Below are 27,570 nucleotides of genomic sequence, written 5' to 3'. Positions count from 1 at the left end.
TTTTTGACCATTTATATGGTATAGTATAATTTCAAGGTCTTCAACCAATATTTGTTATAGGGGAAGGGCACAACGTTATTCGAAGCTTGTGCATATTTTAAATACCACATTCATTATTGCATGTAATTGATTTTGCTTTTCAAAGCAAGCCAAAAAGAAACAAAAAACAAACAAACAAAAACCCAAACATTTCTTTTATAAAGGAAATTGGCTCCTAGCTCATTGACACCAGCCCAGTTCTCTCCTTCTGGTGACAGAGAAGAGAAAATTCTCTTTTCATTGCTTATGTGGATAAATTCTTCCATCCCTGTGTCAGAGGATGTGATAAGGCAAGAATCAGGCTGAATATTTAGCACTCACCCAGCTCTTCTTTGGATGCTGTTCTCACAATGAATCCAACTCTATTTTTTTTCCCATTTTCACTCTGTGCTTGTCTTTCAAACTTGGGGCTACCTATCAAGTTTCCCGGATTTGACTCAAAAGTATGGATGCTAATTGAGCTACCTGTCTAATAGCCAGATATTTTTTAGTGGCAGCAGTATAGTATTTTAGGCTCTGAAGTCCCTGAAGACAAGGGCTATATGCCTGGGACTATATGGCATATAAGAAGTACTCCATAGAAAGGAGAGAAAATGAGTGGGAAATATCAGAGAGGAGTCAAACCATGAGAGACTCCTAACTCTGAGAAACGAACAAGGGGTGGTGGAAGGGGAGATGGGCGGGGGGACGGGGTGTCTGGGTGATGGGCACTGAGGGGATGAGCATTGGGTGTTATACTATATGCTGGCAAATTGAACTCTAATAAAAAAATACACACAAAAAAAAGAAGTACCCCATAAATATTTGGGGCAGAATGAACTAGAAGTACGTGATGAGTTAGGTGGCAGTGAAACAAATAAGTTTGGTTCTAGAATCAAATTTTGAACATGATAGCCCTTTTAACATCTTAACTCACATTTATTAGTGCAATATGTAGAATGCATAAGTGTTTTACTCATTTGACTTAGTTTTAGATTACTTGGGAAAGAGACAGAAAATTGCTCTAAGTTTCTCTTTTTAATTTGTGTTACCCAAGGATACAGTAGTAAACATGAAAAACAAAAGGGAAACTGATTATTTAAAGGGGTACTTGTAACTATTTCAAGGGAAGCCAAATTTTGTTATTTTTTAAAATCCATGCAAAAATATACCTAGAGTGAAATTAAAGGGAATAATTGGCTAATCTCTTTTAAGGACTTTTCTAAATTAAATATCAACTTAGCAAAAGTAAATTTCTGAATCTTGATGCTAAACACAACTTAAAGTATAGCTTTATTACAAATATTCTTGCTCTTTTGGAAAAGTTAGGTAATCAATTCTCATAATATAGGTGGAATATTAGGATTTTTTAAATAAGAGCCACATAGCAGAGAAGTAAAGATATTCTTAAATAAATTTGAACCTTACATAAATATAATAGAAGATGAATTATTACAATTGCTGTAGAGTTCAAAGCAAGCATGGAAAGCAAACTTGTAAATGTGTATCTTTAAATGTTGGTGATCTTAAATGGGTTTTTCCTGAAAATCATATTAAATGAATCAACAGATGATCCAATGATAACTTAAATGGGGTTTTTTCCTGAAAATCATATTAAATGAATCAGCAGATGATCCAATGATAACTTAAATGTATTGCTTCTTTGTTTACTCATCCATACAGAAGGCAAATTTCCTGCCAGGTTAGTAGATGACTGACTCTTACTAAGTGATATTTGGTGTGAATTTTCCTACCTGTGCAGATAGTACTATCGCAATAAGCTAAAACCCATTAAAATAGAATCACCCAGTTGCTGAAATGGAATCATCAGCAACTTTTGTGAAGTTAATAGGATTATATTAGTTTAGTTTTATTGCAATCATTGATAAGAGAAGGAATACTTCATGTGTAATGAAGTACTAAGTGCTGTCATTTCACTTTTTCTTATGATTGCATAAAACAAAAGATGGGTTTTAAATTGATATAATATTTATTTTACTGCATTCCACATGATAGATTATACATTTTTAGACCTTTTTTCCCCCTGGAAAATATGATCTCTTTCCCTATACATAAATATGATCACTTTTAAACAAAATACATTTAAACCGAGATATGTTTTAACAATTTTATTCTATTGTTTAAAAAATTAGGGTATGTTAGTACTTTATGAGAATTTTAACTTTAAAAATCTATGTTAATTGGAAAGATTTTTAATATATCACATTTTGAGTTTCAGGAAAATATGGATACGTGGGGAATACATATAAGAAAGTGATAAAGATCACAATTCAAGACTAAATGCCAGAATTAGTCACAATTCAATTTAAACCAAAAATATTGCTTTTAATCTTTTAATGAAAACCTATCAGTTAAAAGTTTGCATGGGAGATTTTCTCCTCCCTAAATATGGCTTCTGTTTAAAGCAGCTACCTCACATGGCAAAAATAGGATTATTTTTGCCATTTTAGATATTTGAGATAAATAGATGATAGAAGATAGATAGATAGATAGATAGATAGATAGACAGACAGACAGGCTGGCTTTTGGATACTTTATTGTCAAAGTTTTTCTAATGAGGGAAAGCTCCATCAGCTATAATATCTTCTTTGCAATAAAAAGAAGGGAGGAGGTGGTACGGAACAATGGCTCCTGCTTTCCCAGTTCCCCTTGAATTGTAGGTGATAAGACACAAGTAGGGCATAAGGGCTCAACAAAGAACTAGAAAGTCTGATGCATTAAGAATCATTACTGCCAATTCTGTACCACAGCCCTTTTTGCTATTTCCCCTGGCTTTGCCCACACTGTGAAAGGACTCTCCCACGTTGCCTCCCCTTCCTGTCCTCCATCCTGTTAATTCACTCCCTCTGCACCTCCATCCCCAGGCCAACTTCATGATGGAGTGCCTGGGTTGTATCCTGCAAATGCCAGCCTAGAGCTGATGCCCATTTGGTACAGAAACTAGAAAAATGGATTGGTTTGGACCACACATGAAAAGGAATTTAAACTGTGAGAAGCCTATATTCAGTTTTGGATTTCCTAGCCTTAGTTATTTTATTGCCCATTCCCTTATTTTTCTACCTTTTAATTTCCTTCAGATGAAGAGAATGTGGCAGAAAGAGCATCCCCTGAGCCAGAACTGCATCTCAGGCCTTACCAAATGGAAGTCGCCCAACCAGCCTTGGAGGGGAAAAATATCATTATATGCCTCCCTACAGGGAGTGGGAAAACCAGAGTGGCTGTTTACATTGCCAAGGATCACTTGGACAAGAAGAAAAAAGCATCTGAACCTGGAAAAGTCATAGTCCTTGTCCATAAGGTATTCAAATAGCACATAATACAACAGTGTTTATTTTCACTTTATTTTTCTGAAGCATTTGTAAAATGACATACGTAACAATACAGATTTAATGTAATTAAGAGTAATATCAAAATAAGTAACTTATTTTAAATCTTTGCTTTTTTTGCAGGTTTATGTGATATCTAAGTTATTAGCTTTAAAAATATTTTTTCATAATACCAGAGCATAAATCAAATAGCTGTTATTTATGTGTAAATACATTTACCCAGATATTCTTTAAGGTTAACTGGCACTAATTTAAATTATCATGTACATGGACATGAATGACTTCAAAATAGTGCTGCAGTCTAGGATCAGATATTGTCTTTTGGAATCTCTTTAGCTGTTGACCCTTAGTCAAAGGTCATAAGTCCTTCTTACCAGAATATATATCATTTGCTTGAAGACAAAGAGAAAATTAAGTGAATATTTGGCTGATCTAAATCAAGTTAAAAAGGAAAATAAATAACTTTTAAGAGTTATTAAATAGATGTTACCCAAAATGCAACTGAAGTTTTCCTCTAATAATTTATATTTTGGGGCATCTGAAGACCAATCCTCATAAATAGGTATAAGTCATCTCCACAGTAAAATAAAATCTAGTTATTTGAGCTTTATTCAGATAAATGAGTTTATTAACTTATAAATCTGTATGTTGGGCAGGTTAATCTTTACTTTTGTGGAGTAAAATTGAGTATACATTGGCATGGTCAGACATAGTCTTTTTTCTATTACTTAGAGTAACTAGACTTTTCTCATTTCCTTTACCAAAAATATAGTAATGGGTTATACAGCTTTTCTGTATTCTTGGATTTCTATTATGCCAAAGGGTTTAGTTGCAACCTGCCATTCAGTACCAAAGAAACATGCTCAGAATATATGATCTGAATAATTTCTATCACATAGTTCCAAATGCATTTTGAATGTATCTGCTAAGTCGAAAGACCTCTTCTTTATACTTGAATGCCTACCATTAGAACAGTTTTATTTCTCTTGTGACAATAGTGATACATTAGAATTTATTTGGAAATATCCTTTCACATATTCTCTTTCTTAAGGATATTATCTTTTGGAATAAAAGGAATCTAGCTCTGAATACAACTTCTACCCACCAGTAGTTTGACCTTGGACAAATTCCTAACTTCTCCTTACTTTAGTTTCCTCATCTGTAAAATAAACAAGATAATACTACCCAGTATAGTTGCTCTGAAATTTAGTCTATCTTAAGCCTGCAAATGACTCAGTAAGTTTTAGTTCTTTCCCCCACTCTTCCTTCCTCACCTCCATGACTGATTAAATGGAACTCTTTAACCAGTAAACAGGGTCTTAAGTGCCAGGTTTAGAGAAAAGAACAAAGTTAACTGGATTTGAAGGTACTTCAACTGGAGTTCTTGAAACCATTTGAATATTCTGCAGTTTCTTCAAACTGTATTTGCTTCCCTGAGGGTCTCCTTCCCTCTTCAACTATCTCTTTGTTACTTATACCACCTCCTCCAAAGCATGAAGCCTCAACACCTAGGAGATATTTTTGATTCATCTGCTTCCTTGCCTTCTCTTATCAGGCCCCAGGGTCATAAACTCTTAGAGCTGAAAGAGGACTTCAGGATCCAGCTCTTGTCCATTGCAGTGTGGTTCTCTCAACCCTGCTGAGTAAGCTGGAATACCCAGGAAGTCCTGATTTTAATAAGATAGCTTGATCCATTCTTTGAATAGCTGGCACTGATGGAAAAGCCCTAACAAAATCTGTTTCTCTGGGATCCACACTCATTGGTTAGAGTCCTTTCCAGTGTGATTATAAAAAGTAAGTATGAATTCTCCTGCCTCGTGACTGTCCTTCACATTGAGAAGACAGCAATACGACTACTAAGTCATTTTTCTCTTTTGTTCCCTGGGATAAGTATTCCAGTTCCTTTAACTAATTTTCATATAGCATGGTTTCCAGATTTTTTATCATCCTGAGTGCCCATATTTTTTGATTCATTTATTTAGGACCTTCTTCAAGTACAGCGTCCAGAGTTGGGCAAAATACTATAGATATGGTGTTATTAGTGCAGACTGTAAGAGAGATGAGATGTGACTCTAAGCCCACGACCTGGTTTGCATTTATCACTGGTGCTGGCACCCAGAGATTCATCTGGAGTTGGCTGTAAACTAAAAGCCTCAGTTTCTTTTTTGTCTGAAAATCTGTTAAACTAGAATTCTTTTAAGTTATTTTTGTGCAGTTAATTTTTGAGCCTAAATGCAAATACTTATATTCATTTCTTCATCTTATGCATGTTGATTGATCCTCGCAGGCCTCAGGTTTTTGTATGCATCTAACTCACCTTGTTCTTATAATGATTCCTCCTCTCGATGTTGTATGCTCATCATGAATTTTTCATCTCATTGGATTGAAGTGATTCTTACAAATCCACATTTGCAGCCATGTTTAAATGTTAAATTATCCTCATTAATTATTCATTTTCACTGCACTGTTATGGAGACAGTTAAGGACGTAAGTCTAATTCATCATCTGCTTCTCTGGTATTTTTCCCTAAGAATCACTAGAAATCCCTCCACTAGTTCTTCCATATATGTCACAATTGTTTACTTTATCATCCCATTTCTTTCCATTTTAAAGTAACTTGAGTTTCAATTCTCTTCGACTGAGTCAGGAAATCTCTGGTCCTCTATGTCACATAACCTTAGGTTTATACTTGGCCTAATAGATGGCATCGTAACCCTTGATCTCAAAAAGAGAAATCCTGTCCCCTCTAACATCATTTACTTTCATCTCCCTGCCTCCATGCTTTCCAAAGTTATCGCCTTCAAATGCAGGGAGAAATGAAAACACCACCTGTGTTCCCAGACTTTCTATTTCCTATCTAGGGCTTCAACATCACGAGAGATAAATCCCAGGTTCCTTCAGATGCTATAATGCAGCCCCATATGATTCAGCAGAAGTGGGTAGCAGTTGGGTTTGATTAGTCTTGGCAGGCACTCTGTCACATCTCAGGAAAAGGCTCCAAGAGGACCACACACCTCCCAATTAGCCATGTCAGACTTGCATCTGGCTTTCTCTGTGTCCTTCAGTAGGAAGTCAACGCCACCCAGAGTGAGTATCAGGATTTCCAACACCTGCTACCTCCTGTGAAAACTTATTTTTGTTCTGTAGGCCAGAAGATGCTGCTTCTTTGGAAGGTCTTGACTTATCCTTTATGGGCTGAACCCCAGGTTGCTATGTCACCCCATGGTATAGAGATTCTTAAATCATTCAGCAGCATGAGAGTATTTAAAGACAAATCAAAGACAGATCCTATTCTCAGGAATCTACAATCTAAGAAATGAGAGATGTATATTAATCATATAATTATTAATATTGCATTATAGTTCATGATACAGTATTAATTATTTTTATTGTGTCTCACTAAATCTACACAGCTACTCTATGAGGTAACCATAATTATTGTCATTTTACTCATCAGAAAATTGGGGCTCTGAGGCTTTATTTGGTCTGTCAGGGCTCATCCTTCCAATAAGCAGCTGAGCTAAAACTTGAACCCTTATCTTCTGAAGCCAACTGGCCTTTTTTTTTCCCCCTGTGCTGGAATAAAAGAATCAGAAAAATATCAGGAAAGTTTCTGAGGACCAGAAAAATGACAGCTTATATTTTATTTAATTTTCACAACAGTGTTATCAGTAGTTTAACATTGATTGTTAACATTCTCATTTTTTGATGTAGAAATTGAAATGATTGAGATGATTCAGTAACTTGTCCAAGGACACATAATAACCGAGTGGCTGTAGTAGTTTTTAGGGCTAACTTTCTCTCCTCTGGATCTTGCTCTTTCCACTAAGCTTAATTTTCATTCTCTTCTTCAGAGTCTTTCTTACTCCCAACTCAGATTATTTCCTCTGTCTCATGTAAGTAGAAGAAAAAGAATAGTTCTAGAAAGATGTGTCAGCAATGACTTTGTGTAAGAGAAAGAAGAGCTGCGGTTCTCACATTTTAAAGATTTATTGTCACATGAAAGCTTTCATATAAGTGCAAGTTGTGCCTACAAAGTTGTGTCCCTAGAGATGATCGCTAGATTCAGTGGCCTTTTGATGAGGCCCAGGAGTTTGTATTTTCCAAATATCTCAAATGATTTTGTGCAGATGGACCAAAGACTTGACTTTGACAAAAAACAAACAAACAAAAACAAAAAACAAAACCCCCAAAACACTAACAGAAAGTTTCTCTTCTTATTTTTCTCACCTCGTGTTATTTTCTCCCACTTACCAAAGTTGGTTATTAATTTTAGGTCCTCACTATTTTCTTGAAATGACTAGATTCTATTTTACTCCTTCTCTCTCCACACTCACCCTTCTATAACTTCATTATTTATATTAAACAGTGATACAAAGTATTGCTTTTTGTACACTGTTCTCAGCCAGAGGTATCAGCCAGCCCTCATTTTACACATAATGGAGCTCACCTCAAGGAAAAAGATGAATAACACATGTTCTGCAGACCAGTGGAAAGATAACCACTGATCATATTATCTGGTAATTATGTTATGAGTATAATGCTTACTCTTTGATGCTTTTCCTTGAAACTCTTTCTGCCAACTCTCTTCTCGCCACACTGTATATCCCTAGGCTTCCATGGTAAAAACTCTCCTAGGATATAACCTTCAAGATATCCTGGTTATTCCTTTCCCTGATCTGGGTGGTATTCTATATAACTAGTAATGTGTAGCATTGAGGTGTCAACTCAACCACCTTCTGCAGATACTATGACATACAGAGATCCAGCTAAAAGGATTTTATTTTACTTCCATGCAACAAGACCTTTGTTAAAATTCCAATAGGTTGAGCATTTACTGAAACTGGTAATTTTTAAACTTAAGTTGGGGTAAATGCCCATTATGCAGAGTAATGCCATCACTGGGGAGTGTGAATGCAAGACTGAAGAATTAATAGCCATCCCTCAGACAGAGGACCAAGTACAGGGCTAACACTTTCTGGATGTTGTAACCAGAAAGAATGTGGCCATCTTCCAACTGCTTGCCTGCAAAGATGTACCTCTGCTGGCCAGGGGGCATGCCTTCTTTATCCTGGGTCTTGGCCTTCACATTCTCGCTGGGTTCCATCTTCAGGGTGATGGTCTTGCAGGTCAGGATCTTTATGAAGACTTATATTTTGACTGCCCAGTGAATGCAAAGATATTGTGAATCGCCATCACGTTGAGTAACTTCAATGCCAACATACTCCGACAACATAATGCCAGTCATCTCTGAAATATTTCCACTTATTTTGCCAATCTGCCCTTTTGTTCTTTGTTAGCTATCAAAGCTATTTTAATGGTCTATCCCTTCATCTCACATCTGCTCTCTTCGGCAGTATCTTACCTCCTCACTTTTAGTTCTCTGTTACCTTCAGTTTTTTAGGCATGTTGCCTCTGGCCCCTTTCCAAAACAAACTACAGGAAAAAATCAACACTAAACACAACTCACAAGGGTCCTATGAACTATAATACTATATTTAAAATATTCTGCATGGTATTCACAGCCCTTTATAGCCTGGCCCTGACCTATTAATTCAGAATTTATCTCTTATCCAGGTTTGGTTTTAATTTATCTTGTCACTGACCCATGGCTTACTAGATTAAAATTCTATCTAAACTCACCTTTGGAGTACTCAGTTACTTCTGCCTCCTGTGGTCACTTTGTATTTCTGTGGGAGAATTATCACATGTGTTTTAATAATTTGTGGGTTTTTGTTGGTTACTTTTACCCTAAGTGCTCACCTAGACCTATTCCTCAAAGTTGTCAGCTATGTCTTAAAACATCTTCATGTTTCAGATATGATGTTTACACCTAATAGGCATTCAATAAATGTTTATTGATAAATTAATGAATGTAATGATAGTTTGGTATGCTTAGTTAACTGATAATGTAAACACTTCTGATAATGCTTGGCACATACTAGGCCTTTAATTGGTACTCTTTTTTTCTCTGACCATGCACTCTCTCTCTTTAATTTTGGCATTTTTAAAGGTACCACTAGTTGAACAGCTCTTCCGCAAAGAGTTTGAACCATTTTTGAAGAAATGGTATCATACTATTGGATTAAGTGGTGATACCCAATTGAAAATATCATTTCCAGAAGTTGTCAAAACCTATGATGTTATCATCAGTACAGCTCAAATCCTTGAAAACTCCCTTTTAAACTCAGAAAAAGGAGAAGATGATGGTGTCCAATTTTCAGGTTGGTTGAAGTTGGAAAAAGAAGAATTAGTAATATTGATGATAGTAACAGAGGCTGTAGTAAATAATTTTCAAAATGTTGATTTAAAAATATTATCTCTGATTTACAGGTGCCTGGGTGGTTTAGTTGGTTAAGTGTCCGACTCTTGATCTAGGCTCAGCCCTTTGTCTCAAGGTCATGAATTCAAGCCCATGTTGGGCTTTATGCAGAGTGTGGAGCCTAATTTAAAAAAATAAACAAAAATAAAAAGATGATTTCTCATAGGATCATCTTTTTTTTTAAGATTGTATTTATTTATTCATGAGAGACAGAGAGAGAGAGAGAGAGACAGAGACAGAGACACAGGCAGAGGGAGAAGCAGGCTCCATGCGGGAGGAAGCCTGATGCGGGACTCAATCTTGGACGCTGGGATCATGCCCTGAGCCGAAGGCAGGTGCCCAACTGCTGAGCCACCCAGGCATCCCATAGATCATCTTTCATTGCTTAAGTTTTCCTTAAAACTGTTTACTTTCCTGGAGATACACAAAAAAATGAGATACATTTTTAATTAGATCACTTTATTTACATAAGAATACATTATTAAATCAAGCACCCACTGGACTTTTTATTACTCTTTATTTCTAGATACCAACAAGTTATTTTCATATGCTAATGGATACTGTTAGATATGCCATCATTTCCTTAGAATGAAATATAATCTTTTCTATTTTGTAGGGGGGAGGGAAGAAAAAGTGAGAGAAAGGGAAAGGAATATAGTCATTATAATACTTCTAATAATTAAATGCAATGTTAAAACAAAGCAAAGTGATCTCTGTTTAAATGGAATGGTTTTTATCTGACATAAAAAAACCCTCATCAACTTAAAATTGAATGTTTTATTAAAGAACAAAAGTGTAATCCTTATTAATTTGGGGGGAACAAAGCAGGGATTGAATTCTATCTCATAAAACTTATTACCTTTATAAATTTTCCAAAGCTAATCTCTTCAATAAGGATAATATCTAACAAGAATAGTTTCATAATTAATATGCATGGGCCTCTGGATTTACAGATGACTAGCATAGACATTGTCTACTTAAGAAGTAAGAGGTCTGTGCCATATTCTGCTCAAGAAAGGATGAGCAGCTCAGTTTACTAGCTACTAAAGGATGTCCCATAGCAGCCCAGTTTACTAGCTTTAAGGTACTTCTTTTCACTCTACCTTGCTGGTATGGACAAATGAACTACTTGGATTTTCTTTTAAGACTTTACCCTCATCATCATTGACGAATGTCATCACACCAACAAAGAAGCAGTCTATAATAACATCATGAGACGTTACTTGAAACAGAAGTTGAAAAATAATAAACTCAAGAAAGAATACAAACCAGTGATTCCTCTACCTCAGATACTAGGACTAACAGCTTCACCAGGTGTTGGAGTAGCCAAAAGGCAAGCTGAAGCCCAGCAACACATTTTAAAAGTAAGCCATTGACTTTATATGTAACGATGATAGCAACAACAACAATAACGAACCCTAAAGCAAATACTACGGCTTTTTGGGCTTTTTGAGTAGGATTAAGTCCAAGTGCCATTGAGAAAGAAGGTATTCTGTGATCATTAGTTAAGGGAAATCAATATGTTTTAGTTAAAGTAAATATATTCAATCTTCTACAAAACAGTAATATGCCTTAATAAATTACTATGGCACAGAAAGATATCACAAAAATTATGGAGTGTAGATATAATCAATGAAAAATTGGGACAAATGAAATACCTTATTTTAAATATCTACTCATGTTGTTAAACTTGATGATCCATCTGATACAGAAATGTGCTCAAACTATGAAAAATTTCTAATTTTCGAAATACTGCATTAGTTTCAAAATTGCATATTTTCTTCTGTGCCTTTTTTGTTCTGTGTGATTCTCAGATTCTGGGTAATTCAAATTAAATGACAAAACGGAGATATGAGAATCTTTAGTCGAGGTTGTCAGCTGACCCCAAATGATAACACCACATGAAGTACTATTGTTGATTTCGAGTGTTATGTCAATTCAGAGTAACCCAAGAAGTGTGTTAGCACAAAGGCAATTGCGTTTATATTATGAGTCCCTTACTTTAAGTTGAATTCAGTGAAATTCATGTAGAACAGACATAGGCACAATTATTTGTTCCAAGATATTTGGGAATTTATTATGGGATTAAGGACTAACATCAGTTTAGATCCAGGCATATCCTGGCTTTGGCTGCTCCTAGCTTTACATTGTCCTCGTTATGTGTAGAAGAGGGTGGTAATCTGATCCAAGGATGTCAAGCTGACCTTTAAAATGTCTTATGTAATATGGTTATCTCATAACCATTCTCTACTGATCTCTGTAATTTGCCACACTGTTTCCATGTCAGTTTTTCCACCTGGCAAATGGAATTTAAGGAATGAAAATAAATGCACTTTTTTTTCTGCAATTATACACTGACAAAACTTAGAAGCTTCTTTTGAGTCCATCGAGATAGATGTGTTGGTTTAGCAGATCCACAGTAAAGCGATATTAAAATGCTGTATTTAGTTAGTCATGGTCCCTATTTATTACATGAAAATGTTTCTACATTGAATCAATTGAAAAGGAAAAGTAAATATTTGAATATTAAAAAAAATCTCTTTTTCAGATATGTGCCAATCTCGATGCATGTACCATTATAACTGTGAAAGAAAATATCAATCAACTCAAAGGCCAAATGAAAGAGCCATGTAAAAAGTTTGCAATCGCAGATGACACCAGAGAAGTATGTACTTAAATTTTTATGTTTATTAGATTGAGAATACCATACTCAACTGAAAAATGCAAAGATTACTTTATACCATCTGAAGAATATTATCTTCAATTTTTAGCAAAATAAGTTACAGTTTTATTCTTTATTATTACTATTAAGCAACAAAACACTGCTGTGAATTCTCCCTTTTCAGGCTTCTTTTAGTTTTCCGGTTTATATGAAAAGTGGCTTGACTACATGAGGCCCATGGGGGTAAGGGTGGAGAGAGTTATATTGCTAAACTAGAGAGATTACTGTAGTTTATTTTATTCTTTTTACTTTCTTGGTGAATTTCAGGCCAGGTTTTTTTTTTTTTGACATTTCACAGAACCATTTTGTTGCTACCAGATTACAGTTGGTAATGATAATGGGAATCCTAATATTTTGCATATTTACTTTCTTAAAAAAATGCCGACACAGTAAAGAAATAAAATATTTACTTTAATGGTGCTTTTGCAAGGAGTATTTTCACTGATTATAAAAACCAACTGAGTTAGTTTGGACATTATGACCAGTGTGTATGGCAGTACTTTCTTTTGTAAAATATAAAAAAGCATGATAAATTTTAGCTCTATGTACTTGATAACAAAGGTAATCATTAAAAATCTACCTCAAAGGATGTTAGGATTAAGTGACATGAAATATGTATAATAGACAATATTGTATTTGAAATGTAGTAGGCACTAAACCAGTGTTAGTGACCAATCTCCATAGATTAATTTTTTTGAAGTTCTGAAGATGACTCCTATCTATTCCAGCTGAACTAGAACATTTGAATATACTTTATTATCCTTCATTTTTTGTTATCTGGTTTTACTTAATAAATTTAAAGGTATGTTTCTACTCATAATCATTTTTAAAACTTCCACAGAATCCTCAGGATATATTTTTAAAAGAAGTTGCCATCTTACCTTTTAACTTAATTTTGATATACTTTTTATTGAAGTATAATAGACATACAGAAAGGTACAACTTCATAAATGTACAGATTGCCGAATTGTTATAAAATGAATTGTTATAAAATGAATACACCTGTTTAATAAAAATCCAAATCAAGAGATAAAACATTTTCAGCACCCCCAAACCCCTCATTCCTCCTTCTAGTCACTTATCCCCCAAAGATAACTACTATTTTGTCTTCTAACACCAAAGATGGATTTTAACTGATTTTGAACTTAAAAGTGAAATCATATAGTATGCACTAACGAAGAGTGCATTTAAAACTCTCTTAACTTTTAAAAAAATTTCCAGTTAAATACAGCATTATATTAGTTTCAGGTGTACAATATAGTGATTCAACGTTTACACACATTACCTGGTGCTCAATTCAAGCCTACCTTTTAACTTTTTACTTTAGTAAAAATAATACTGAAACCAGTTCTTCAAAAGGTAATTTTTATGAAATTACATTGTAGGCTTTCTAAATAACTAGGGCATTGCTTTAATATATAAATATTTATTGGGGCAGCGTGGGTGGCTCAGCGGTTTAGCGCCGCCGTCAGCCCAGGGCCTGATCCTGAGACCCGGGATCGAGTCCCACGTCAGGCTCCCTGCATGGAGCCTGTTTCTCCCTCTGTCTGTGTCTCTGCCTCTCTCTCCCTGTTTCTCATTAATAAATAAATAAAATCTTTTAAAAAATATTTATATATTTAATACTTATATAATTCATGATATAATTTAAATAATTAATATTTACTATATATATAAAAAGAAATACATTTAAAATTATTGTTAGCACTCAACGTGCATATTATTCTTTAATTTTATTTTTGTAAAACTTTTAAAAGGGAAATTCTAGCAGCAGTACATGATGTTGGTATATGTATGGCTTAAGGATGGATTACTGAAAAATAAATGTACAAAGAGATGGTCAGGAATTAACTTGTTACTTTGTCTAGACCAAAGATTCTGAATTAAATTTATTGTAACATGGGAGTTATTTTAACAAAGATAATGCTATTTCTTTAATAATATGAGCATGTAAGAATAAGTGTATAATTTATTTTTAGGATCCATTTAAAGATAAACTTTTAGAAATAATGAACAAGATTCAAAGTTTTTGCCAAATGAGTCCAATGTCAGATTTTGGAACTCAACCCTATGAACAATGGACCATTCAAATGGAAAAAAAAGGTAATTTGGGTTTTGACCTAACACTTAGTTTATTCCAAGTTCATGCCAAGATTTCAGATGGATGTGTCATATATTCTCAACCAAACTGAAAGCAAATGGAATATCAAATGGAATTTCTGTGTTCGAAGTAGTACTAGGATGAACATGTTCTAATCCCTTATCTAAGGAAAGAAGCAGCAATCCATTAATTTTCTCTTTATTTCCAGTCTTTCACTTATTGTATGTTTAACATATTAAGATAGATATTAGTCTCTGCCTCCAAATACAAACTCAACCGCAATGTTTTTCATGCCATTCTTTGAGTCAGTATGGATCAGGACTCTATTCTTGCTGATACAGAGCTCAGGTTGCCAGTTTAGGGGCTGGGAAACTTTTAGAGCTGGAGGCACATTTGGAGGCCCATCTCAAAAACAGCATGAAGCTTATTTTTAGAGTCGTATCATAGACGTATTCAAGTCCACAGCACAATTTTCAGGGATGTGTTCTACCATTATTTCACTCTATGTAATGTATTCTTTCATAGCTGCACGAGAAGGAAATCGAAAAGAACGTGTTTGTGCAGAGCATTTGAGGAAGTACAATGAGGCCCTACAAATTAATGATACAATTCGAACGATTGATGCATATAATCACCTTGAAGCTTTCTATAATGATGAGACAGAGAAGAAGTTTGCAGTCCAAGAAGGTGATAGTGATGAGAGTGGTGAGGATGGTGACGGTGATGGTGATGAAGCTGAGGATGATGAAAAGAGACCTTTGAGACTGGATAGGACAGATAGATTTCTCATGGAGTTATTTTGGGGTAAGAATGTTTTTTTTTTGTTTTTTTTTTTTTTGTTTTTTTTTTTTGGGGTAAGAATGTTATGTTGATTTTATACTCTCGTGCATTTGCCTCAGGGTGTGAGCCTGTTGCTTCTCAAGAGCTCTCCAAAAGGCGCTCTCAAAATTATCTTTTATTTTGAAAGAAGAAATCCCAATCATTTTGGGGTTCTTTCTAATTGATGAGCTCAGATAAGCCATGAATTATATACTCAGAATCAGTCAGTTGGTCATCTGGTTTTATTGTCAACAAGACTGCAATACCTTTATTTATTAAGCTAGCCTGATCATTAGATACAGCATAAGATTAACTATAGTCCAACTACATATTCGTATCTCATTACATAAAGTCTCCCAGTGTAATTTATTCACATATTTTATAATTCAAACTAATTCTTTCTTAAAGAAAACAAGAGAATGTTGAAAAAGCTGGCTCAAAACCCAAAACATGAAAATGAAAAGCTGATCAAATTAAGAAACACCATAATGGAACAATTTACAAGGACTGAGGAACCGGCCCGAGGAATAATTTTCACAAAAACACGACAGAGTGCATTTGCCCTTTCCCAGTGGATTACTGAAAATAAAAAATTTGCAGAGGTAGGAGTCAAAGCCCATCATCTAATTGGAGCTGGACACAGCAGTGAGTTCAAGCCCATGACACAGGTGAAAACACCCTTCTTTACTTCTTCCCTTATTCTGTTATTACTCTTCCCAACTTAGTTGTAGTCTTTTTTCCATCAATTGTCTTGCCCTGCAATTCTCTTACTCACAAATAATTTTATGGAGGGGATCCCTGGGTGGCGCAGCGGTTTGGCGCCTGCCTTTGGCCCAGGGCGCGATCCTGGAGACCCGGGATCGAATCCCACATCGGGCTCCCGGTGCATGGAGCCTGCTTCTCCCTCTGCCTGTGTCTCTGCCTCTCTCTCTCTTTCTCTCTCTCTCTCTCTCTTTGACTATCATAAATAAATAAATAAAAATAAAAAAATAAAAAAATAAAAAAATAATAATTTTATGGAATGGAACACTTGTTCTTAAAATATGAGTGAATCACAATCTAATCTGTGATGTCTGATAAGCTAAGAATTGTGTTAGGAGTCACTTCTTTCATATACTTGGAGGAACCTTCAAAATCGAGTTTCCTTTGCAAAAATGATTGACATTTAAACTTGGTAACAAAATGGAAAAATGATTACGATATAATATCAAGTGGAAAAATCAAATCCCAACAAAAATATGTGCATTATAATTAGAAAAATGTAGAATATGTTTGCATAGGATGAGATCTGTAAGGCAACTTGGAAAAATGAAGACATTTCATGTGTTAGAGATTTGGGACTATAAGCGATTTTCTTTTCCTTTTTAAGATTTGTTTTGTGTTGTTTTTGTTTCATTATACTACTTATGTGCACAATAAAACCCATGGGAGAGAAAAAAAGACACTTGTAGACATTATAAGCGTGGCTTGTTAGAATAAAATGTTCTTCTGAAGTCATATTGACCTTGAGTCTTGCTAGACAAGACTATTATACTCATCAAAATTCAGTCCAATGGAGGAAATTAAATCTGTTTTAGGATTTACTGAAGAAAAAAGTCATTCTTGAAATTTCATGCAATATATTTACTGCACATACTCAGTTAAAGTTGTCTCTAAAATTTATACCAGAGAAAGAAAGCATTGTTTTCCTTGGGTAAGGAGCTTACTTTCTCTTTTGTGATGAGAGCCAGTTTCCTTTTTGCCATAGCTTTCAGGAAGCTCACAGGCAAAACTGAAGTTCAGTCTCTCTGCCTCTATGCTAATTCTTACAAGTAGTACATCTATATTTTTCTACTCCCGTTTTTGAGTTTCTATTATATTAGCTTTAGTGTTATAACTTTGGTTATACGTGGCTTCAGATCCGCTTTGAAAAGAGGTGAGGTACAAAAGGAAAGTATGTTGTCAAACTACTTTTTGCTCCTTAGCTCTTTCAGATTTGGGGGCTACATGCCAAAATATAGAACACACCTTTTTCTTATGCCCCACATCCTCTTCTTGTGAACAGAGTTGGTCTTACTCATTGGAAGAGGGAGTCAGCATTTACTTGATGTGATTTGAGGGTCTAACTCTGTGTCTGAAATTCTCATTATTAAATTTACTCTTTTTTAAAGATTTTATTTATTTATTTGAGAGAGAGAGAGAGAGAGAGAGCATGACCTGGGGGAGAGAGAGAGAGAGAAAGCATGACCTGGGGGAGGAGCAGAGGGAGAGGAAGAATCAGACTCCTGGCTGAGCAGGAAGCCCAGCACAGGTGGCCCTCCACTGAGCCACCCAGGCATTCCTAAAGTTACCTTTTTGAATAGCAGGCACTTCTGCTGAAATCCAAAGGCATGGAAGATTTTATTAGTGGACATGAGTGCGAGAGGGAGAAATTATCAGAGAAGACTGGAGAGAGGCTTTTCTGCACAATTCTCCAGCCTTTAGGACTCAAAAAAAAAAAAAAAAGACACACCACCTCTAAGAAGAAAGGGAAGAGGGTGGGAGGACACACTGTTGGTCTGACATGTTTATTTTTATTTTTGTCTAATGTTTAATGTTTGGGGATAAAACATAACAGAAATCTGTACAGGCTGACAGGAACAACAGTTTTGATGAGAGTGGTTCTAAGAACAAAACCACACTGGCCATATCAGGCTAGGTTTATGCTCACCCACTCATCCTATGCAAGGACCAGAGTGCTTGTTTTATTTCTTTACTTATATTAAGTTTGAAAATTCAGAGTTTTTTCATTGAATTATAGTTTTTAAAAGTCTGTTTTGAATAACTTGTTATTTCATTTTTATTTACTCTTCTCTCTGAACACATAATATATTTACCTCCTTCAGAATTAATGAGCTTTAGGACACACCAGTGCTCTCCAGCCTTCTTGCTCCCTCCCGGGAGAAAGCCAATGTTTTTGGTTTCTCACATGTCCTTCCAGACATATTCCATAGGTTTCACGCTTGAGTGACTCTTATAGTGACCAAATGTGGCATAGAGTGTGTTATTTTTTCTGTGACTCAAAATTCAATGATCTCAAAAAGTGTCCCCGAATCTCATTTTCTGGATATTAACAATTCTGAAGTTAACATAGTGAAAATCACAGCCCATTCTAGTTTCTCATTGCTTTGACCCTCTTCTCCACTGAAAGCATCTCTTTTTCCTCCCTCCCAAGTCATCCATCAGTTTATTTCCTTGGCATAAATGATGGTCTTCCCACTTCCAGACTGGATGATGGAAATATTTTTGTTATTGTGTGGTAATCCCAGATTGGAAATCAAATGTTGTCTCACCATCATGTCTTTGTTCAATGCCAAAAACAGATGGCAGTGAATCCGTGTATGATCTAATCCTTTGATTTGCACTGACCAGTTGCAATTTATTATTTCTTCTGCTAATTAGAAGATTTTTAATGTGTTTAGCATCACAAAATTTAATTTATTAAACTGTTTCTACAGAATGAACAAAAAGAAGTCATTAGTAAATTCCGCACAGGAAAAATAAATCTGCTTATCGCTACCACAGTGGCAGAAGAAGGTCTGGATATTAAAGAATGTAATATCGTCATCCGTTATGGTCTCGTCACTAATGAAATAGCCATGGTCCAGGTATGTTTAATACCTCTAATAACTTGATTTTTTAATTTTGTGTTATTAGTTTGTTCTCTTTTAGCAAAGCAGCACAGACCATTTTAAAAATGTATCTATTCTCCTTCTAAAGGAGAAATCGTTTTGCACTGTATACAAATATCAAATCATTACATTGCACACCTGAAACTAAGAGTGTTACATGTCAATTATACTTCAATTAAAAGAAGAAGAAATCTTGAAGAGCTGCACACTACTGCCTTTTATGGTGTTGTTTAATTCAGATGATGATGACAGATAACTGTCGTATTTCCAAACAACTCTTCTTGGGTTGTTATTTCTGTGTCCCAAGACTCTTCAGAAACATGACACTAGCCCATCTATAAGAGTTGAAGAGGCCTCCTAATTCCTAGGATGTCTGTGAGCTCCCAGCTGACCAGAAATCTGAAGAGCAGTGTCCCTAAAATGTCTGACAAAGTAATATGCTCAAAAGTTTGGGAACCCTGCTATTTCTGCCTTTTCCTCCCTATTCTTGCAATTTTTCTCTGTGTTTGAAAATTTTCATCATAAGAAGTTGGGGGAGGCATAGTTATACATATAAAACAAAAGTGAAGTATACTAATTTCCGTTTAATTTCGCTTTACCTCTTACCTACACTGTCTTAACAATATAATTGTTACCTTTCATTGAACATGTATGGGAGTTGTGCCGGTTAATACCAATAATATTCCTCCTATATCATTAACTAAAATCTCTTTTTAAAATATATAAAATTGCTTTCTTGACTGGAAAACAAGTCATGGAATATTAAGATAACCAGATAGCCACCAAATTAGGAAGTAATTGTATTTCAAGAGTTACTTTGTTAGCAGTTTATTACACCAAATACATTTTATAGAGATGGTGTTATAGTTGGTCGTTAGGTTCCTGGTTAAGACCATATTTTCTGTTACTCAAAATGTACCTAAATATCAATTTTTAAAGGGGACTATAGAAATTTATCACCATGTTAAGCATGTTTTCATGGGAAATGTGCTCAAAATCCAATATAGATACCAGGAGCAGACCTGCATTCTCAACAACTCTAGTGTCAAGGTCAGAGATGCCCCTTCTTTCTATCCATCCCTCCTACTAGGCTGGAGGAGTGCCTTCACAGTCCAAATCAATGATGCTGGCTTTTAGGATTGAGAGAAGTTTCCAGGGACAGGATGGTCTTGTGTAACTCGGGGTCTTGAAGGATGGTGTGGTAACCTAACCATCATTGCTCTAGAACATTGTTTGTTCATTATAGTGCAGTTTGAATTTCAAATAACTGACTTATAAAAAATGGATAATAACTAACATTACTGACAATAGAGAAATTACTTAAAGACTGGGACACTGAGCATTGAATACCATTCCAGGCCAAAAATGAGAGCATTCACAGAAAGACATGACCCTTCATTAACTTGATTTCTTTATTTTTCTCAGGCCCGTGGTCGAGCCAGAGCTGATGAGAGCACCTACGTCCTGGTTGCCCACAGTAACTCAGGGGTTATTGAACGTGAGATAGTTAATGATTTCCGAGAGAAAATGATGTATAAAGCTATAGACCATGTTCAAAATATGAATCCAGAGGAGTATGCTCGTAAGGTATTGTTTTTGGACCTCTCTGAATTTTTCACTTTAAAGAGTCTGCAAGTGGTTGCCGCTGATAGCTTTGTGGCTAAGTCTCAAGACAGAAATTGTGCTAAATTTTAAGTTCCAGTTGGATGAGCCATGTTTAATCCAGATTCACATACAAAGAATTAGGACCGATGAGGGCAGAAATTGTCAGGCCGCTGTTCCAGTGAAACCAACCATAACCTTTGAAGATATAAATTTAGTCTGTCCTTGATCAGAAAGACTAGTATAGCTCACCCATTCAAGCCAACCTGGTAATTTTGGTTTGGTGCAATCTGTTTGTATGGGCACAAGTTTTTCATTCTAGAAATATTTATGAAGTGCCTACTGTGTGCCAGGTAACATTCTAGAAAGAGAGAACATGGCAGCAAAAAACACAGATAGAACCCTCCTGTATGAAGCTTATATTCTAGAGTATACATAATGAGATTTGAGGAGGAGAAACAATAAGCAAAACTGAAGCAAGAAATGTATCACATAAGGATAAATGCTACAGAATTAGAATAAGACAATATGAAACAAGTCATTAGATGAGTACTCTATAGATTGGGTATTTGGGGAAAGTCTTGTAGGAGGAGTAACATTGAGGCTAGATCTGAATGATAAGAAAATACATAATATGTCATCTAGCTGCATCTCAATTTACTAATGCTCATTTGAGCTGCAAGAGGAATGCAGTGAGGGAAGAATGCACTTCTACAATATTTCAGGAAATCCCCCATACCACTGAATTAAAGACTGTAACTACTATAATAGCAAACAATCCATTTAGAAGAAAATTCACACCCTTGCATATGGGTGTGAATGTTAGTTTCTTAACATTGGAATTGGCTCTACCCTAAATAGAGTTTCACGAAAGGGATGCTTTTAAATTGGTGTGCATTGCTATAACCAACTCCAAGGTTTCCTGGCCAGGTTTCTACACAAACTTGTATTTTAAAACCCCTTTAAATATAAGGCAAACCAAACATTTGGTAATGTCAAATCAAACATCTGTGGCCAAATAATGTCACTGGAAAGTTATTCAAGTGGATATTTTCAAAGACCGATGTTTCGAGACCAAGTGTTTTGGGTAAGCTGTAGGCCGTCCCTGGAGTTTATGAGTCAAAATTTTCCAGCTTATATCTATATTAAGATACAGTCTCTTTCGGGGCCCCAGAATCGACAATCTTTTTAGGTTTCCTTTGGCTAAGAGACCTGCCCTTCTAAAGCTAACTCCAGGCTGACAAACTCAGAGCAGGGATGGCAATGATGTGGGGGCATATTCCACTACTATTCAGTTCGGCTCCCTCAGCAGACATCACTACAGTAGACATCGCTACTAGGTCCCAGCTCTCCCTTTTCTCCTGAGTTAAGAATCCTTCTCAACACAGTTTGCAGGCAGCCACTAATAAATGGTGAGCATTGACGTAGAAGGTGAAGTGTGTTTTCCATGTCGTATACAGAATTTGTACCTAACTGAAAACCTCTAATCAAACTTCTAGAAACAATGTGAAGATTTTAAACATTTTCCCTAACAATGACTCAACAACTTTTCCCACATCATTACATTTTATTTAGACTTTGACTGCCTGTACTGTGCCTCCTATATATTTACTATGCTTTGTTTTATTTTTTGCCTTTCTTTTTGATTCATATTCTTTATTATTCTAGAACCAATCCTTTAGTTCCTGGTGTCCTGTTTACATATCTGTACACTAACCTTAGATGTATTTTTATCTTTTCTGTCACACATATAGGTGTTTCTTGATTGCCCACCATGTATATGGCCCTATGCCAAATCATCTTTTATCAGCTCACTGAATTATAAATATCTTGCAAGTACAACCTAATTAAAGTTTCATAACATAATATTTCAATTTTTTATATTGTTACCATTTACAGAGGTCACTGATTTTTGTACTTGCCCGATTAAGGCATTCTATGGCCCATAGATTGCTCACAAGGTTTAGTTTTCTTTTCTGTACTAAATATGACTGTCCTGAATCAAAGCCCAAAACAGAGGTGAGTGCCAAAGGTGGGCCATTCAACTTTGTTCATCAGCACTGAGAGTTTACATTTACTAAAACTTCCCCTCAGTCTTCAGGAAAACAATGGCTTCCTCCACAAGTTAGTATAAATTTTCCATCTGTGAGAGGGTCAGTTTGGAAGTAAATATGAAGTTGTATAGGTGTGAGAACTGGCCAGTGCCTACCTCAAGGTTTGTGTCTTTCCATTGTTTCTATTATTAAATAAATTTTGCCACTAACTGCAGAGACTGCAATACAGGGGCTTAAGGACTTATTCTCACATAAAAATGTGGACAATCTGGACCCATATCATAGTTCCATGATGTTGTGAGGAAGCCAAGACTCTTCTCTTGCCCTTTTAGTATTAGGTTTCCATTATCCAAGTCAAAGAGTTTTTTGAATTTAAACTACCACTTGCTCATTTGAGGCAGGAAGAAGGAAGAGGATGGAAAAGGCAAAAAGTGGAAATGGCAACTGACACTTAAGGAGACTTCCTGGAAATTCTATGTAACATCTTATGTCTCATTGGCCATTGGCTTGGAAATGTAGTCATTTAGTTGAAATTATAGCTCTGTTTCCAGGAAGAATGGACACTGGGTGGGAAACCAGTAGTTTCTGCCACAAATGTGTAAAAAGGAGATTGACTAAGATAGCAAGGGGGTCTAGAAATTATAATGTGTGAGAAAAGCTTAAAGAAACTGGGGGGCTTATCACAGGTAAGAGAAGATTATTGGTAATATAATAACAATGTTTGTTCTTCAAAGAGATTCCATGTAAAAGCAGATTTAGACATATTTTATGAGACAGAATTAAAACTAATGGTGAGAGAGGTTAGGGGGTGAGGATTTTTCTCTGGGATATTGCCAAGAACTTTCTCACTACAGAACTTGTCTAAAATGGAATGGGTTATTTTTGGAACATCTGAAGGTTCTACATTTCCATGCCCACAGGGAGGCATTATATGCTAAATTCTTTGGGGCCAATCACCTCATTATTTTCATTTCTAGGCTATGGTCAGGTGTACATTTCCATAACTATCTAAGAACTCTGAATTCCAGGAGACTTACTTCAGTCAAACTGTGAAGAAAAAAAATAATAAACTTTTTTTTTCTCAATGCAGATTTTGGAACTACAGATGCAAAGTATCATGGAAAAGAAAATGAAAATCAAGAGAAGTGTTGCAAAGTGTTACAAGGAAAACCCATCATTAATAAATTTCCTTTGCAAAAACTGCAGTGTGCTAGCCTGCTCTGGGGAAGATATCCACGTTATTGAGAAGATGCACCATGTCAACATGACACCAGTATTCAAGTAAGTCCCGGAAGACTCGATTTTAAGTTCCCTTATAAGAGGTGAGGCAGATTGTATTGTGAATGTTCTTTCAAAATAACACAAATGAGACTCATTATTTTTTGGAATTTCCCCTCCTTTAGCCCCCAGATTATAGCCCCATTTCAAACATCATTTTTTTTCAACTATATTGCACTGAGGCAGGGAAGAGAAGTGTAAGACCCAAAGCCATTTTGTCCAAGGTACATCAATTTGGTGTGTACTGATACTTGTTCTCAAAATTTTGGACAACTTAAGTCTAGTTAAAATAATCAATAGACTTGGAAGAAACCACCAAAGGCAACATGACCCCTGAGATGTATGTGTGGAAAGGGGGTATCTGTCTGATGATCTGCAGGAGGAAAGGGAGAGAAGGAATAAGGTGTGGGCTAGGCATGCCTGCAGATTAGCTTCAGGTCCAACAGCATGTACCCACAGGCTGCATATTTGTCCACTGCAAATTCTCAGAGATATTTTGTTATTTCTTGATAATTTTAGGGAACTCTATATTGTGAGAGAAAACAAAGCACTACGAAAGAAGTTTATAGACTATCAAACAAATGGCGAGATCATCTGCAAAATGTGTGGCCAAGTGAGTACATTGCTGTGGGCTTTATTTTTACTTCGGCCAAGAGGAATTCTTAATTGAATGTGCATTTAACTTTTCCTCTCACTCTTTTGTTTTTCAGGCCTGGGGAACGATGATGGTGCACAAGGGCTTAGATTTGCCTTGTCTCAAAATAAAGAATTTTGTAGTGATTTTCAAAAATAATACATCAAAGAAACAATACAAAAAGTGGGTAGAATTACCTATTGCGTTTCCCGATCTTGACTACTCAGAATACTGTTTGTTTAGTGATGAGGATTGACATTTGATTTGAGAGCCTTTAAAGATATCATCAACTTAACATTTGCTATTATCCTGATTAATGTTTTTACTATACTCCAGGACTGATGCAATAAAATCATTGCTTTACTCTGTGTTGAGCAGCATAGAGGAAGATCATATAATACGCTTTCAAGTATCCATCTTGTAGGTGGACAGGGGTAAAGGACACCCACTGGTAATTCTCATTAGTGTGGAGTGTTATGGTGCACAGGGAATGCTGGGCTGTGAATGAGCACCCAGGGGTATCACTATCAGTCCTGTCACCAATCTGCAAAATAAAATTAACCAAATCAGTTCATCTTTCTGAACCAGTGTCCTTCTTGGTGAAATGGCTATGGTGTTATTTACCTTTGCTTGCTTTTATTAGTTTCCTATTGATACGTAACAAATTACCACAAACTTAGTGGCTTAAAACAACAGCCCTTTATTATTGCACATGTTCTGGAGGTCCACTAGTTGTCCACTGGGGATCACTCTGAGCACTAGGCCTGTGCTCACCACGTGGCCTGCTCACAGAGCTTTTTTTTTTTTTTTTTAAGATTTTATTTATTTATTCATGAGAGACACAGACAGAGATTGAGAGAGAGGCAGAGACGCAGGCAGAGGGAGAGGCAGGCTCCATTCAGGGACTCTATCCCAGGTCTCCAGGATCACACCCTGGGCTGAAGGCGGTGCTACACCGCTGAGCCACCCGGGTTGCTCACAGGGCCTTTTATAGCAAAGCTATTTGCTTCTTCAAAGCCAGCAGGATGATCTCTCTCTTGTGCGCTAAGATAAAATCTTAACTGCAACCACAGGAGTGATCATCTCATTATATTTATAGGTCCTGCCCACACTCAAAGTGATGGGACTTTGAGGGCATAGATACCAGCAGGCAGAAATTGTGGAGGTCATCTTAGAATTCTACTTCTCACATCGCTTCTCCAGCTTTTGTAAGTGATATATGTGTACATACATACGAAAGCTCTTTGAAAAATATGAAGCACCCTAAAAGGGAAGGTATTATGAAGAAGCAGCAACAGGTAGGTTAAGGCTTATTTTTTAGCTTTCCCTCCATGAACATAACACTATGCTCAAGGAAGATTACCTGGGGTGATGGAGATGTCTAGGGCTCACACAGGATTTAGCAGGTAACACATGCTGGATGTTATTAGAGAACAACAACAACAAAATATATCCATCTCCACCTGTCCCTAACCCCAGGTAGAAGGGAAACGTCTCTATGACTACGACATTTTCAGTGTTTCTGAACCCAGTATGACCATTTGGAGATGGACACAGGGCCCAACCTGGGAACATTCTCCCAGGAGACAGGTAGCCTCTTTTTAGCTTGAAGAGCCACATGATTGACACAGAGCTACAATTGACCATTTTAACTCACACTTATTCAGATGATCTGCTACACGGAAGGTGTTACCTCTTACACAAGGAGAAACAGTATGTTGGAGGGAGTTAAAATTCTTTTGTGGTTTTGATGGGTTCATTAAATTCAGTCTAACATTAGTTTTTGTTGATAAGAACCAAGCAAAGGTGAATATTAACCAATCAGAGCTCTTGGAATGCAAGAGGACAAAAGAAGATTGCGATTTTCTTAAAATACTTTTTAAAACTCCAGCTGATTCCATTTAAAGTATTGCTGTCTTCTAGAACACTTTGGAAAGTATGCAGAAAACCAAATGCATAAAATAGCTAAATGTACTACTGTAACATATGTAGACTGTTTTTGAGGTGTCAACAAATATCAGGTTTTTTCATCTGTGTTTTCCAGAATTTTTTTCAATAAAGAAGTGTTATTTCTACCTCAAAGTTTTCAAATACATGTTTCAAATTGTATAAAACTTACTATGTTATCATACCTGAAAACTCGAACTTGGTGCATGTAATAATTGCAGCATTTTGATTGATCATTACTGAACAGTCTAATATTTCTAATATTTGGGGATGATTTACCGAATATGCTCATGACATCTAGGCATCAATCTGGAGTTGGGAGGTCCAATTTTAGTCCCCACAAAACCTTCAGTTGGTTGGGCCACTTTGGGCCACCTCATCTCATGCAGGTCCTGTTTCCTCTCCTGGAAAATGAACAACTGGATTAAGTGGTGTCAAAGGTCCCTTACGATTCCAGCATTGCCCTACTCTGTGCTTCTGGCTCCATGGCTGCTTTCATTTGAAGACCTTGTCTTAATGACTTGTGGTAATATCAGCTGTGGGCTAAATACCTGGTGAGCACATTACATATTCGAAGGTGGCTCCAATCTGCTAAGGGGCATTGCAGGGGTGTCACAGGACAAGTACATGGCTGGACTCATGTGTCTCATGGTGGTTTTGAAAGGCCTGGAAGTGTCAGGAAATTTTAGCACAGCAAGCATTTCCAAGATCATTGGCCAACCTTGTGGATAGGTTTTATACCAAAAGTTTGAGATCCTTTCAGGCCACGTGAAATTAAAATACAATAATTTACAGTTATGTATGTAAAGCATTGAGGCAGCACATAAACGAGTAAGAAATGATTTTCCAAAGGACCATGAGTGCATGTCACAAGCAGTCATTGGAAGCATAAAATACTGTAAGAGATGTGAATATTTTTCTGTCTGCAATTTAATATATCAGAGTGTTAGGCCTTAGGAAAAAGGCCTCTGGTGGTGTTTTCAATTCAGTTGAACATAAAGCCAAAGAGGATTTGACGTTTCCCATCATTGTTGCTTTTCATTCATTCTTGTTTTTTTTAATATTTTATTTATTTG

The 27,570-nt window shown here is 36.1% G+C and overlaps 1 protein-coding gene across 1 annotated transcript in view; it reads left to right on the top strand.

The window, feature by feature from the left end:
- The window catches only part of IFIH1 (interferon induced with helicase C domain 1), a 56,707-nt gene extending 30,084 nt beyond the window's left edge, over window positions 1-26,623 (top strand). The window contains exons 5-16 of the mRNA XM_041773919.1: window positions 3,117-3,337; window positions 9,379-9,589; window positions 10,834-11,051; window positions 12,236-12,352; window positions 14,389-14,512; window positions 15,036-15,314; window positions 15,738-15,997; window positions 18,806-18,955; window positions 20,405-20,566; window positions 23,726-23,916; window positions 24,433-24,526; window positions 24,624-26,623. Coding sequence (XP_041629853.1) covers window positions 3,117-3,337; window positions 9,379-9,589; window positions 10,834-11,051; window positions 12,236-12,352; window positions 14,389-14,512; window positions 15,036-15,314; window positions 15,738-15,997; window positions 18,806-18,955; window positions 20,405-20,566; window positions 23,726-23,916; window positions 24,433-24,526; window positions 24,624-24,803 — 2,207 coding nt within the window. The 3' untranslated portion in view covers window positions 24,804-26,623. The remainder of the gene's footprint in view (window positions 1-3,116; window positions 3,338-9,378; window positions 9,590-10,833; window positions 11,052-12,235; window positions 12,353-14,388; window positions 14,513-15,035; window positions 15,315-15,737; window positions 15,998-18,805; window positions 18,956-20,404; window positions 20,567-23,725; window positions 23,917-24,432; window positions 24,527-24,623) is intronic.
- Window positions 26,624-27,570: the final 947 nt, after the last annotated feature.

Source organism: Vulpes lagopus, chromosome 11 (genome assembly GCF_018345385.1).
Source record: "Vulpes lagopus strain Blue_001 chromosome 11, ASM1834538v1, whole genome shotgun sequence".
NCBI lineage: Eukaryota > Metazoa > Chordata > Mammalia > Carnivora > Canidae > Vulpes > Vulpes lagopus.
This window is presented reverse-complemented; position numbering and strand designations above follow the sequence as displayed.